General features: G+C 33.7%; 2 protein-coding genes across 2 annotated transcripts; one reads left to right on the plus strand and one right to left on the minus strand.

The window, feature by feature from the left end:
• Positions 1-880: 880 nt before the first annotated feature.
• LOC141695912 (receptor-like protein EIX2) lies at positions 881-3,760 on the plus strand. Its single transcript, XM_074500117.1, has one exon. It carries the CDS (start codon positions 881-883, stop codon positions 3,758-3,760), a length of 2,880 nt encoding a protein of 959 aa, XP_074356218.1.
• Positions 3,761-4,498: 738 nt separating this feature from the next.
• LOC141695151 (methyl-CpG-binding domain-containing protein 5-like) lies at positions 4,499-6,825 on the minus strand. The gene is made up of 3 exons (XM_074499410.1): positions 6,343-6,825; positions 5,070-5,177; positions 4,499-4,953 (listed from the first exon to the last, which is right to left on the minus strand). Exons 1-3 carry the CDS (start codon positions 6,724-6,726, stop codon positions 4,750-4,752), a joined length of 696 nt encoding a protein of 231 aa, XP_074355511.1. The 5' UTR covers positions 6,727-6,825; the 3' UTR covers positions 4,499-4,749.
• Between the last annotated feature and the right edge of the window lie 9,347 nt (positions 6,826-16,172).

Raw genomic sequence — 16,172 nt, forward strand, 5'->3', positions numbered from 1 at the left:
ATCTGGTCCATCATGTCTGATCAATGTGTTAACCTTTTTGGTCTGAATGTCATACATCTTCTTATTGGGGCTAACAGTCCAAATCATGTATAATTAATGTAATATTTAATTACATAATCAAGATTTATTTATCCCTATCAGTTGTTTTTCCTTTCTGTTTAGCAAATTCACTCAATAATCATTGTATAGTAATTGGAGTCGCCATTTTTTTGTTAATTTTCTTTTGCAGAGTTCACTCTGTGATTTTTATTTCTCATACTACCTCATTTTTCGACATTATGTTAAAGTAAATCATATTCAAAATGGGTGACCAAGTTAGTTATGAACTAACCGAATCATACAATCGAAATGGTGACAAAGATGTAGTTTCAACTAATAACAAATAACAATAACAGGAATCGAAATTAAGAGGCTCAAGTTTTCTTTAGAAAGAAACTATCAAATCGTTTTCTTCTGTTAGGCCGGTTGTCTCATTTCTGGGAGACGTTTTCAAAGTTTCATACCGCGGAATCGACTTTAAAGCTGTGGACAGAAGCTAATTTTTAGTAAGAATATGACAACAGTATCCGAAAATTTCATTTAAAAACTATAGCTGAAATGCAAACAATAACAACAGAAACAACAAGACTTTGCAGTAGGTACTAATACAAGTTTCTTCATCCTATGTGAAGAGCACAGCAGAGTTAGTAGGGAAACTTCACCTGCAAAATTATCGAATAACTGATGCGCGATTTTCCCCAGTTTAATCTCAACAAAAGATTACAGTTATCTGAGTAGCAATTTTCATTGCAAAAGAAATATGTACAGCACTTTCCCACTAAATTTATTATATTACCTCATCAATTTTGTTCTGCTACCAGTTGTTTTTCTGTCTCCCGAAATGGACATTATCAGGCTTAGCTTGGCCCGGGAAAGTTTCACCAACGCCACTTGCTCCGGTAAAGAGATGGAAGCGCTTAAAAGTTTTAAACAAGGGCTCCGAGATCCATCAGGAAGGCTTTCTTACTGGACTGGTGCTGATTGCTGCCAATGGAGTGGCATTGAATGTGACATGTCAGGGAATGTCATCAAGATCGATATACGCAATACATTTCCATCTACTACTTACAGAAGTTCATGTTTAGGTGGTAAGATAAACTCTTCTTTGCTTGAGTTAGAGCATCTAGTTTATCTGGACCTAAGCTTCAACTGTTTTCAGGGACTTCGGATTCCTGAATTCTTTGGAAATCTCAAGAACTTGAGATATCTAAATCTCTCTTTTTCGTCATTTGGGGGGGAAATTCCACCTCATCTTGGGAATTTATCTAGCCTGCATTATCTTGATTTAAATGCAGATGATTTTATTACTCCAATCTCATACATTTTATCATCCGCACATTTGCAATGGCTCTCGGGACTTACTTCCATAAAATATCTCAATATGCGGAATGTAGAACTACACAGCCAAGGACCAGATTTGTTGCAAGCACTTAATATGCTTCCTTCTCTTGAAGAGTTACACTTGCACTCATGCAACCTTGATAATCTCACTGTTTCACATTCCTATGTCAACTTGACCTTGCTTTCTGTCCTTGATCTCTCTGATAATAATATGAAGTCTTCAATACCAGAATGGATTTCTAACCTCACCGGTCTTACAAAACTAGATCTCAGCAATAACTATTTCTATCGTTATGAAAATATTCCTAGAGATTGCAGAGACAAGGCCTCTAAAGAAAATCTTGATCCTGTATTATATTATGGAATAGAAGGTCGAATACCACGATCCTTGGGAAGTCTTTGTGGTTTAAAATTCTTGAACCTCTCAGGAAATCTTTTAACAGGCGAGCTGGATGAATTTTTAGACAGTTTTACCACAGTTTGTCCAGACAACAGATTAGTGACCCTAAGTCTGAGCGGCAACCAGTTAACAGGGGGTATACCAAGCTCAATAGGAAAACTCAAGTATCTGAAACAACTCCATATGAGTCATAATTGTTTCTGGGGATCTCTTCCGGAAACTATAGGAAACTTATCATTCTTGCAGGAATTGGATGTCTCTCTCAATGAAATGGACGGAACAATTCCAAAAACTTTAGGGAAACTTTCTTATATCACTGATCTGAACCTTGAAGACAACCACTGGCAAGGTGTTCTAACAGAAGACCAACTCGTGGATCTTAAAAGCTTGCGATATTTATATGTCAGCACAGATAGAGTGAGGACTCTGGTTTTCAATGTAACACCAGAATGGAATCCCCCTTTCAGGCTCTGGCATCTGGAACTATATAATTGCATGGTGGGACCTACATTTCCTGCATGGATTCGTACACAAAGTGAACTCAACTATGTAATCCTTCACAATACAGGCATTGAAGACACCATACCTGAGGAATGGTTTGCAGACATATCATCCCAAGTTACTCGCCTGCAGCTCACTGATAATAAAATAAAGGGAAAGCTGCCGCAAAAGTTAAAATTTCCAGAAGTTGAAACTATTGACCTGAGGAAAAATTGCTTTGAGGGATCACTGCCACATTGGTTTACCAATGCCACCTACATATTTCTTCAGCAAAATCTATTGTCAGGGCCTTTCCCAGATTATATCAGTGAACTGACACAACTGCAAATTCTTGATGTTTCCGAAAATCTTCTTACTGGTATGATCCCAACGTCCCTTTGTAAGATGATAGCTTTGGAGATACTGTCCCTCAGGGAAAATCAATTCTCTGGGAAGCTACCTAACTGTTGGAGTGACTTTCAGATGATGAGAGTTCTTGATATGGCGAGCAATAACCTATCTGGCGAAATTCCTAGTTCCGTTGGTCTCCTGCCTTCTCTCAATATATTAAGTTTGAGCAACAATAGTTTGAGCGGAGAGATTCCAGCGTCGTTACAAAACTGCACGAGCCTTCAAAGCCTAGATCTTGGAGATAACAAATTTTCAGGAAACCTACCACTGTGGATAGGAATTGATTCCACCGAACTTGGGATCCTGCGCTTGAGATCTAATAAGCTTACTGGAATCATCCCTGAACAATGGTGCAATCTTCCAAATCTTAATATCCTAGATATGGCTGAGAACAGTCTTTCAGGGGTGATTCCAAGCTGTTTGGGCGAACTGCGTTCAATGACTCATACTACGCTTGGTGATTCTAACCTCTGGGTTAGGTACACTTTCGAAGAGCAAATATTAATGCTGACTAAAGGAAGAGAAATGAAATATAGCAGCACTCTGAGGTATGTCAAAACCATAGATCTTTCCAGCAATAATTTAACAGGTGAAATACCACATGGAATAACAAACCTCACTGCACTGGGAACCTTAAACATTTCCAGGAATTGCCTCGCAGGAAGCATCCCTAGTGATATTGGAAACATGAGATGGTTAGAAACACTAGACCTATCTATGAACAAACTCTCCGGCCCTATTCCACAAAGCATTTCATTTCTGAACTCTTTAAGTCACCTCAATTTATCATACAACAATTTGGCTGGGAAGATTCCACAGGGAAATCAACTGCAGACACTCATTGATGTGTCTATATTTGAAGGAAATCCTTCATTATGCGGGAAACCGCTTCTGTCCAAGTGTGGTGATTCTGATGGCGGTTCTGATGTCCCAATGTCAAAAAATCCAGATGAAGATTTTGAAACTGAACTAGAAAACCTATGGTTCTATTGTTGTGGGTTTGTCATAGGTATATGCAGTGTTTGGTGCACTCTATGGAAGAAAGATCAGTGGAGAGAAGCATACTTTCGGTTTTTTAAGTTAGCTTAACACCATTATTCGTGTACATAAAGGATTCTAGTGAAGTAGTAGCTCTGCTTTTGGTGTATGCAAAACGATAACCATTGTTTAATGAGAATCCTTCCTGTTTATATTGACAAAATTTGAATATATACAAAAGCAGATCACACCACCCGTGAACTTCAAATTTTATACATAAAAACTTAAAACAAGATTATCAGCATACCAATATATTAAAAAAGCAGAGAGTAGTAGAACTCAAACCACCAAGACAATATCATTGACAAATATTACAATTAGCGCAGCATGATTTCAGAAATGTAAATCTAAGAAAGTTAACTTGGGAAAAAAAGATGGATCAAAAGATCTTATGTTAGTATTAGATTCCTATCCTACTTTTAAATGATATATATTCATGATCTTGAACAACTTGCAACCTATATATTCAATTATTCATGCATCAACAACTGAATTTTAAAGATAACTAACTACCCTTAAACTAGATCTGTATAAAGCTATACTTATCACGGGATAACAGCTCGAATACGATACTAATATAGACATTTCTCAGAGACTAGGAGGGGAGATGTAGTCTGTGTACACGACCACATAAGTTACAATTCCTTACCCTTAACAATTGAGGCAAAGGCAAGAGGTAAGAACTACTTTATTATCTCCATAGAGCTAGGTGCATAAATATACAAGGCCGCAAAATTTCTTTTAGCCAAGTCACACCTTACAATTCTATACTGTAGATTAGTACCCTCATAGTCCAACAGAGAAATCAATATATAATTGCAAAAATTAAATGAAGTCCTAATATCCAACTCCTCCACTATGGCATGCACAGTATCACAGGAATGGTGAAAATATTCTGCACCTAGCTATGCTAATGACAGACTTATATCCAAGCCCGTTAACATCCCTTGTAGCCATGGTTAAGAACGGAAATATTAAAATTCTTTTACAAAAAAAAACAGCATGTTTTGTGTCTATTGTCAGATGGATATTTAAAGTCTTCAATCCATCTGACACGCACGCTCAAAAGCAGTTGTCCACTCACTGGCAGTTGTTTCACGCACCTCTTCTTCACCAATTGATGGCTTCCACGAGTCCTGATCTTCATCCACGATGGACCAGGTAACTTCCCTAGGTGTATTTTCAAAATCGAAGCTCCACGCAGCTTCCTTCTTCTTCTTCTTAGGGCCCGTTTTTTTAGAAGGCTGCAAATTGTGAAGGCAATTAACTGTATAAGATTATAACATGTAATTACTTTGAACAAGAGTTCGTTCCAAAACATACAGAATTGAATGAACAGACTGAAAAATCATAGCCTCACCGTAGTATTGGCATCAGAATTTGATTTCTTCCTGCTTCCAGTTTCTAAGTACCGCTGCACTTCAATCTTTGAACGGAATCTTTGCCCTGTTATTGGCTCTACATAATACTGCAAAAAACACAGTTCAAGATTAATAGAACACATATCAGTTATGCAGGAAACTTTCAATTCTAGAACGTATTGAATTCTAATATACAACAAGATTGTAACGCCAGATTTTACATAGCCCCTTAGATTAGGAATTACGATTCTTGCTTAGAGATTTATCAGAAAGACAAATTATTATAATAGAATATTCTAGGTAATTCAAAAGGAAGAATCGACATTCTCCTGCAGTAGGCTAAAAGACTACAACATTAATAAGTGAATTGGTATTATAAGGAACAGGTATGAGATAGTTAGTCAGCATGAAAAGTCCATAGTATATGGCTATGGCCCTTCACCCTGGACACTTTCGATACCCTTATATGCCTTTTGAGGATGTATAAATCCTGATCACCCAATCCAATAGGCCTTAAGAAGTACCGTATTTGCAATGGCTTTTTCCCTTCCAAAAGCTATTTTACTCAACTCATGTTGCTCTACATCCTTAGGTAAAGTGACCTAGTGTCCCTCTACATAAGAGATAAGAAGAATATAGAACTTTATTCATTAATGTTAAATAAAAGTTTTCTCTGTATGTTCATCCAAATACATATACATATATATAATTAACACGAGTTGAATGTAAAAGACCCAGAACTGAAGTCATTATACAATTTTGGAAGATGGCACCGGAACCATCAGATTTGTTAACTTGTAGATAAAGCAGATAAAGTAAGCATTAAAAATGTGCCTGCAAGGACCAATCTGTATGAGATTACTATTTTGGAGCAACAATCTTGAACCGCAAATTATGTGTCATACCGTATTAGAAAACACTTTGACACGCAATGTGCGAACCACGAAAGAAAACGAAAATAAAATTGCCGGTCCAATTCTTAGATCACCACTACAAAATCGATGCTTCTCCTATTAACTAGCAATCAATTTTAATTACACTGAACACATTTTTTCGACTAATTCTCATCAATTGTCAAATTTACCATTTCTACAAGGCAGCTTAATTTTCGTAAAAACAGACACTGCATTTATACCAATACAACTCAACAAATTAATACTTGACAAAATAAAGTAATCGAAATCACCAATAACAATATTAAGCTACACATAAATTAAACCAAATTTAATTAACATTGGATTGGACAATGCAATTAAAATCGAAAAATCATACCCTATCAACGGTTCCAGCAGTAGCTCCATTAGTCCGGGTCTTGGTAGTGATCGTCCAGCCCGCGGGCAACCAACCCGAAGAATCCCCTCCATCTTCACTTCCTTTCTTGGCCCGCTTAGGCTCAGGGCCCTTAGAAGAACCACCTTCAGCAGCAATAAAATCACCGGATCCCAGAAGCGGGTCGGACCCGGGTACAGATTTCGGGTCGGATCTTATTCCACCCGGTACCTGAGAAGAACCGCCGGCAGCGGCGAATCCGGGGGGTGGGGTGACCTCAGCGTCAGTGGTGTGAATCGGGTCGGGGGAGATGAATGAGTCGGAGCTTAGAAGCGGGTCGGGTGTGAGTTGAGATTGTTCCCAGGTTTTATCAACTGGATTTGCCATTGGATATGAAAGAGAGAGAGGAGGGTGTAAATTGTGTAATTGAGAGGTGATGAATATGAGTGCAACTCAAATTGTAATTGAGAGGTGAATTTAATTTGTAGCAACAGTTATCCTATATGAAATTTATTAGCTAAAGTCTCTTTTCTTTTTTCCTTTTTTGAATTTAATGATTCATGTTTATTAATATAAATATTTAATCATGGATTCTTTTTTAGTTTTTTTTATACAACATGTAATTATAATATTCTTAGTTATTTTATTATTTGTAAATGTTGTATAATGTATAACGTATATCAAATATAAGTTGATTGTTTATCAATATGTATTATTTTCATACAAGAAATTACCAAATTACACAACGTTTCAAATATAACTAATTAAGATATATATATATATACATATATATATATACTAACAAAATTGGAGTCCTTGGAGAACAAATGCATAACCGTTGGATCCAGTTTTATATCAATGGCCCAGATTTAAAGAAACATAATGGCAATTTTGTAAAAAGGTTAAATATTGAGGGCAATGTCCTGCATTTATATCTATTTTGTTTATTGATAAAGTCGTGCAAATTTCAACTGCTATTATCTCGTAGACATCAAAATCGGCAGTTATAATTTCACGAGCATGTTTATCACTTTTTCTTCAGATGAAAAGAGAGATAGTAGAACAAATAATTAAATTCGAGTTCAATTTACTCTACTTTTGAGAGTGAAAGAGCAATTGCAACACTTCCACTATCACGAGTGACAGTATGTTTCGTGAACATGCATGAACGATTTCCCTTTTAATGATTGAAGGTATTGATGGATTCTTGTTGTTATTTTTCAAAAAAAAATTAAGGTGTGAGGAATTAATTTATCAGGAGTCTATTACATTTAAGTTTTGAATAATATTCTTTGTGTTTCTACTGCACTCTAGTGTGAATTTAAGATTAAAATATATCAGTTTTGTTAATATTTGATCGAATAGTACTAAGATTTATTTTGTAGTAGATAATTTGATATACATAGTAATGCACAGCTCCATTTAAACAATTTAGCATATATGATTTAAGTTCTGCGAAAATTGTGTATGACAGATATTCCTTGTTACCATGAGAAATATTTTTTTTTTCCTTCATATTTGAAGTATTGACTACCATATTTAGTTAAAATTGTATGTTATTTCCATTACAGGTCGTCGAAGGAGTGGGAGATTAATTGCAAATCCTTGGCAGAACAAAAAAAAACACCATCAATATAGGTATGAACACTAGAAGCAATCAAGGATTCACTGGGATAGTAGTTAGTGCAGGACATAGAGCAAACATAATTGATATCCCAGATATGAGAAGAGAAATGCAATTCTGGAGGGAAGAGGAAAAAATGAATCAAGTGATGATGATAATGATTTTATTACGCCCGTTGAAGTATTTGAGAGTAATAGTAATTCGGGGAAATCAAAAAAAATAAAATATGCCTATCTTGAAGATGGTCGGGATTGGTTGGAAAGAGGTATATATGAGGTCCTTGAAAAAGTAGTCATTGATGAATCAAAAATTGAGAAAATGATGACTGTGAACAAGGTAATTATAGTTTTATACTGTTGTTATGTTTTTAACATGTAATTTTATGGCATTGTTTGCAGGAAGCATGTTAATTTTTTTAATATCCTGCAGGGTACAGAGGCAAGGATTATATGTGGGATGGAAGTAAGTGAGGAAATCGGGAGTGGGAAAAAATTGCGCACAACGACAAAGAAAGTTAGGGTATGTTTTAAATATTTTTGTAATACTAGAACATTTATTATGACGAATATATACTTTATTTTAGTTTATATGATAAATAATTTAGTGTTAGCTATAATTATAAATGATATTTCTTTTTGGTGGATAAACATGATAAATCAAGTGCTTGTCGCATTTTAAGAAGATCAAAAGCGGTTGGACTAAGAAGAGTGAAGAACATTACACCCAACATAAATGAAAAGGGAACAAAGTGAGGATATATAAACGGTATATCCAAAAGAAGTTCTCACCATCGATAATGAAAGATGTTATAGTTAGTTTATCAGATTCGTAAAGAAAATAGGTAAATTTAACTGGACTTGGTTCGTTACTGTATTTTCGGGTGGAGTGTTATGCACACAAAATATGATATGATGTTGTTGAATCTTTCGATGGTGAAACTTGCTCAGTTAAGATAAAAGCATGGAATATTGATGTGATTGTTCATATTATTATGGGTTTGCCGATGGGTAACGAAGTGATTGAATTTGATGAGAAAACTGTAGCGTATGCTTTGAAGTTTCCAATGATGTCTGTGATTGAAAAGCTCCCTAAGTCTTGGGAAGATTTTGCTCTCTCCCTGAAAAGACAGAAAGGAGAGATCACATGAACTAACTTGATGTTAAACATCTCTGTATAGAAGAAACACAAGTCCAAACAGGGACATGTGTTGCCTGTGGAACATGGGAGCTCGAAGGTGAATGTAGTGACTGTAGGACAGAAAAGGGAGGTAGTCACTAAGAAGGCTAACACTAAACTTGACAAGAACAAGGCTAAGAAACAAAAGGCGAACAAACCATGTTGGTCTTGTGGACAGGTTGGTCATTGGAGCAAGGACTGTCCAAGTAAGAAAGCTAAGAAAGCTGGAGTGGTAGCTCAAGCAAATACTGTGCTTGGACTTGGAACCACGAGTGGGCCAGTAGCTAACATGGTCATTGGTGAGGTTGTTGCCTCTGGAACCGATGACGGGTATGTTACTTACAACCCTGTACTACTTTCCACTTATCTGTCACATGAGTGGTTGATTGATTATCAGTCCCGACCATTTTTAAGATAGGCGTATTTTATTTTTTTGATTTCTCCGAATTACTATTACTCTCAAATACTTCAACGGGCGTAACGAAATCATTATCATCATCACTTGATTCATTTTTTTCCTCTTCCCTCCAGAATTGCATTTCTCTTCTCATATATGGGGTATCAATGATGTTTGCTTTATGTCCTGCACTAACTACTATCCCAGTGAATCCTTAATTGCTTCTATTGTTCATACATATATTGATGGTGTTTTTTTTGTTCAGCCAAGGATTTGCAATTAATCTCCCACTCCTTCGATGACCTATAATGGAAAGAACATACAATTTTAACTAAATATTGCAGTCAATACTTAAAATATGAAGGACAAGAAAAATATTTCTCATGGTAACAAGGAATATCTATCATACACAATTTTCGCAGAACTTAAATCATATATGCTAAATTGTTTAAATGAAGTTGTGCATTACTATGTATATCAAATTATCTACTAAAAAATAAATCTTAGTACTATCCTGATTAAATATTAACAAAACTGATATCCATTAATCTTAGATTAACAATAGAGTGCAATACAAATGCAAAGAATATTATTCAAAACTTAAATGTAATAGACTCCTGATAAATTAATTATGATATTTATTTCAAAATTATTTGTCATATAAACTAAAATAAAGTATATAATTGTTATAATAAATGTTCTAGTATTACAAAAATATTTAAAACATGCCCTAACTTTCTTTGTCGCCGTGCGCAATTTTTTCCCACTCCCGATTTCCTCACTTCCATCCTACATATAATCCTTGCCTCTATACCCTGCAGGACATTAAAAAAATTAACATGTTTCCTGCAAACACATCCCATAAAATTACATGTTAAAAACATAACACCAGTATAAAGCTATAATTACCTTGTCCACAATCATATTTTTTCTCAAATTTTGATTAATCAGTGACTACATTTTCAGGGACCTCATATATACCTCTTTCCAATCAGTCCCGACCATTTTCAAGATAGGGGTATTTTTTTTTTGATTTCCCCGAATTACTATTACTCTCAAATACTTCCAAAAGGGCGTAAGGAAATCATTATCATCATCACTTGATTCATTTTTTTTCCTCTTCCCTCCAGAATTGCATTTCTCTTCTCATATCTGGGGTATCAATTATGTTTGCTCTATATCATGCACTAATTACTATCCCAGTGAATCATCGATCGCTTCTATTTTTCATACCTATATTGATGGTGTTTTTTTTGGTTCAGCCAACGATTTGCAATTAATCTCCCACTCCTTCGATGACCTGTAATGGAAAGAACATACAATTTTAACTAAATATGGTAGTCAATACTTAAAATATGAAGGAAAAAAAATATTTCTCATGGTAACAAGGAATATCTATCATACACAATTTTCGCAGAACTTAAATCATATATGTTAAATTGTTTAAATGGAGTTGTGCATTACTATGTATATCAAATTATCCACTACAAAATAAATCTTAGTACTATCCTGATTAAATATTAACAAAACTAATATACTTTAATTTTAGATTAACACTAGAGTGCAATACAAACACAAAGAATATTATTCAAAACTTAAATGTAATAGACTCCTGATAAATTAATTATGATATTTATTTCAAAATTATTTGTCATATAAACTAAAATAAAGTATATATTTGTCATAATAAATGTTCTAGTATTACAAAAATATTTAAAACATGCCCTAACTTTCTTTGTCGCCGTGTGCAATTTTTTCCCACTCCCGATTTCCTCACTTACTTCCATCCTACATATAATCCTTGCCTCTGTACCCTGCATGACATTAAAAAAATTAACATGCTTCCTGCAAACACATCCCATAAAATTACATGTTAAAAACATAACACCAGTATAAAGCTATAATTACCTTGTCCACAATCATATTTTTTCTCAAATTTTGATTCATCACTAACTACATTTTCAGGGACCTCATATATACCTCTTTCCAATCAGTCCCGACCATTTTCAAGATAAGGGTATTTTATTTTATTTTTGATTTCCCGGAATTACTATTACTCTCAAATACTTCAACGGGCGTAACGAAATCATTATCATCATCACTTGATTCATTTTTTCCTCTTCCTTCCAGAATTGCATTTCTCTTCTCATATATGGGGTATCAATTATGTTTGCTCTATATCCTGCACTAACTACTATCCCAGTGAATCATTGATTGCTTCTATTGTTCATACCTATATTGATGGTATTTTTTTTGGTTCAGCCAACGATTTGCAATTAATCTCCCACTCATTCGATGACCTGTAATGGAAAGAACACAATTTTAACTAAATATGGTAGTCAATACTTCAAATATGAAGGACAAAAAAAATATTTCTCATGGTAACAAGGAATATCTATCATACACAATTTTCGCAGAACTTAAATCATATATGCTAAATTGTTTAAATGGAGTTGTGCATTACTATGTATATCAAATTATCTACTACAAAATAAATCTTAGTACTATCTCGATCAAATATTATTAAAACTGATATACTTTAATATTAGATTCACACTAGAGTGCAGTACAAACACAAAGAATATTATTCAAAACTTAAATGTAATAGACTCCTGATAAATTAATTGTGATATTTATTTCTAAATTATTTGTCATATAAACTAAAATAAAGTATATATTTGTCATAATAAATGTTCTAGTATTACAAAAATATTTAAAACATGCCCTAACTTTCTTTGTCGCTGTGCGTAATTTTTTTCCACTCCTGATTTCCTCACTTACTTCCATCCTACATATAATCCTTACCTCTGTACCCTACAGGACATTAAAAAAATTAACATGCTTCCTGCAAACACATCCCATAAAATTACATGTTAAAAACATAACAACGGTATAAAGCTATAATTACCTTGTCCATGTTAGATATATTTGAGATGTCATGTCTAATATATTTCATGTTTAGTTTTCAGATCTTAACAAACAGGAAATATCAGTACTTACTGAAAGTCAGAACTTAAGGATATCAGAACTTAGGTTATCAGAAGATAAATATCAGAACTTAAGTACGGGAGGACTTACAGTTAAGGAAGGAAGCTGATTTACAGGAAAAAAGATTGAGACTAAAATAAAAGAAGATATTCATGAAAAGAGTTAGAGGACTGAAAGGATTGTATAAGATATCTGATTGATATATTTTAGGAGACATAATTATATTCCATATCAATTAGAAGTTATCTTGTAACTGTGTACTATATAAACACAAACATAGGTTTACCGTAACGACCGATAAATTATTCTTGTATTATATTATAATAAAGATAAATTATATGTATTATTATGTGATTAAATTTGTTGAGTCATTAAATCCTAAGTGCTATGTGCTATGTATTGCCTGTTTTGATCCGAACATGTTTTGGATATTTATTGAGTGTTTTATTGTAAGTTATACATTTTATATCAAAACCCGTAAAGCTCAAATAGTGTTTTAAAAGCCCGTATTTCAAACAAAATCATTGGCCCTATTTTATCAAAAATGACCTATACCATATCGCTATTCTGAACCCCTAGACATTTTACAAGTTTATCTTTTTCGCGAAAAATGACTTTTCCGGACCCCTTCGGGTACCAAAACCCCACAAAAATCACATTTTTATTTTTATATGATCATGAAATTATCATACATCATTTTTCTTTGCATTTTTGTAATATTCATAATTTTTGGGAATTTTGACATTTATTTTGTATTTATTGGATATTTAAAAATTCATTATTAATACCCAAAAATTATAAAAATTGGGGCCAAATATTTTTATTAGGAGTGTAATTAGCCCCTTAATTTTATTTAGGGGTATTATTTTCCATAATATAAATAGCCTAATTTTTATTAATTAATTAGTTAATTAATCATAAAAATTCAGAAAATTAGGAATTAGGGTTTGTGGGTGAAGAACAGGGCAGAGAATCAATCACAGATTTGAAGGTGATTCCGGCATCCAAATCGATCATCTAAGTAGTCAAATTGAAGCTGGTGAACTGTAGTTTATGATTCTGGGATCAATTTCAGTTAATAAGTATTCGATTTTAATTTCGTATTTTCTGATTATTTGCTTATATTCGGGTTTGGATTTTGCTTAGTTGTTAGAAGATTTTGATGTTGTAGTTGTGTAGATCGTTGAATCCTCGTTCGAACGGCATCGGTTTTGTGTCTATTGGATCCTGTTTTCGCGTCGCCGGAAACGGCGCCGCCACCGCGGCGTTTCTTGGTTTTCCGGTTGCAATGGTGGCAGAGGTCGATGGGGACGCCAGGCTGAATCCTGTTGGATTTTAGTCGCAGCGGAGGCAAGGTAAAACACTTTTACAAATATAAAATTCAAATAAAAGCATATAAATCGTGGTAAAAACATATGGATCGAAAACTAACCTTTAATATGCGATCCAAAAGCAACGTTCGGAGATCCTTAGCAGATGCTCCTCAAACGTGAAGCACTCCACCGGTATCCACCAAGAAAACGACGTTAAGGAGGAGGAGGAGGTGGAGAGAATTAGGTTTTTATAAAAATTGGGGTTCGAATAAAATTAGGGTTTATAATAGTATATTTATAGGCAAAATTTTCAGCTGAAATTTTCCCATGAATATTATTATTATTATCCCATTTATTATTCTCATTAATAATTAAAACACCTTTTAATTACTAATCCTTTTTCTAAACACTTTAGAAATAATTCTCTCTCTTGATTTAATTTCCAAAAATTAAATCCTTTAATTAATAATATTAAGAACTTTTCTTAATCAATTTATAATCAATTAAATCTCATTTAATCAATTATTAAATTTGCCAATTAATTATTTATTTCATAAATAAATAATTATTAGCCATTATTAATTAATTCCTCCACCATTAAATCATTCTCTTTATATGGTGTGACCCTGTAAGTTCAATATTAAGCCGGTAGTAGAAATAAATAATAATAAAACTATTTTATCATTATTTATATAAATTCTCTAATTTATTAAATATAATTAATTAATTAATTATATTTATTCTACATCGTGAGGGATACTTCTCAGCATATCGCGACTATCCGGATAATATGAATTCACTGCTTAGAATACCAAGAACCTATTCAGTGAATAGTTACCGTACAATAAACTCCTTCTACCCTATAATGTCCCCATTAAATACAAGGCATGGATCTCGTGTCAAGCCTATCTAATTTAATCACTTGCTTACCATTTACTATGCTTAGTTCTATGCAAATTAGAAACTCCTTTCTAATTTCATTCACTCTGGCCAGAGATTCCTGAACTAGCATAAGTGGATCAGCCTTGAACATTCGCTTCCTTCACTGGAAGGGGTAGATCCTTTATTGATCATACACTATCTTCGTGTACAAATTCCTATACCCAGTAGAGCCCTAATAATTGTCCCTGGAGACTAAGAACTAAACCAAAGCATAGTTCAGTGTACACAAGATGACTATGATGACCTCAAGTCTAAGGATACTTGTACAACTATCACTATGTGAACAACTGCTGACACGTGAGTGAACTCCATCAGTTGTTCAGCTGTGCGAGTCATGTTCAGTGAACTTATTCTATAATAAGCACCTACATACTAGCTATAGTGTCACCACACAAATGTCTATGAGAACATACATCCTTCATAATGAAGCAAGCATAGTATGTACCGATCTCCGCGGATTATTAATTACCAGTTAGTAATCCTACGACCAGGAACTATTTAAGTTTAGAGTTATCATCTTTTAGGTCTCACTATTATGATCTCATCATAATCCATAAAAAACTTTACTCTAAACTATGGTATATCTTATTTAAACACTTAATTAGATAAAGCCCGTAATAAAAACAAAACAAGTCTTTTATTAATATCAATGGAATCAAAACAGATTACATAAAAGGTTATTCCTAAATCCTAATACTTGATTGGACTTAGGACATATTCCTTTCAAATCCGTAATGCTGCAGTTGAAGGCTCGAAGTTGGGGAAGGGAGTAATCGAGGTGCTATTGCTGTTTGTTCGCCATGGTTCGCCGAGAAGCAGCCGCCAGCGTCGGGTTTTCCGTCCGGGCGGCCGTGTTCTTCGCAACCCGGGTTCGACCCGGTTTCGACCCGGGGTTTGATCCAAAAACCCTGAAACCCTTCTCTGTTTTTGTGTTTCTGATTTTCTATTATTTATTTTATTTTATAAAATCCAAAAATCAGATTTTAGTAATTCTAAAAATCAATTAAAAATCAGTTTTAAATTCTGAAAAATATTATAATTAATTTCTAAATAATTTATTTATTTAGAAATTCGAATTTAATTATTTATTTAATTATTTATCTAATTATTTATTAGTTATTTAATTAATTAATAATTAGGTAATTAATTAATAAATAGGGATTAAAAATAATCGAATAATATGAATAATACTTTGTTAATTAGTTGAATATCGCGAGTAACTCGTAATTATACGAATAGTGATTCGATATCTTAGAATTAGTAATTGAGTGATATTTATTCAAAGAGTGTTGTAATAATTATTCGTATCGAATAATTAAATACAGATAATTAATTAATTAATTAATCGTATAAGATATAATAATAATAATAATAGTTCGATAATTATTCGAGG

Source organism: Apium graveolens, chromosome 11 (genome assembly GCF_009905375.1).
Source record: "Apium graveolens cultivar Ventura chromosome 11, ASM990537v1, whole genome shotgun sequence".
Taxonomy (NCBI): domain Eukaryota; kingdom Viridiplantae; phylum Streptophyta; class Magnoliopsida; order Apiales; family Apiaceae; genus Apium; species Apium graveolens.

Coding starts and splice junctions, on each gene's coding strand:
- LOC141695151 (XM_074499410.1), bottom strand. CDS start 6,726: ATGGCAAATCCAGTTGATAAAACCTGGGAACAATCTCAACTCACACCC. Junction 5,178..6,342: donor CTGCTGGAACCGTTGATAGG/GTATGATTTTTC, acceptor TGTTTTTTGCAG/TATTATGTAGAGCCAATAAC. Junction 4,954..5,069: donor ATTCTGATGCCAATACTACG/GTGAGGCTATGA, acceptor CACAATTTGCAG/CCTTCTAAAAAAACGGGCCC.
- LOC141695912 (XM_074500117.1), top strand. CDS start 881: ATGGACATTATCAGGCTTAGCTTGGCCCGGGAAAGTTTCACCAACGCC.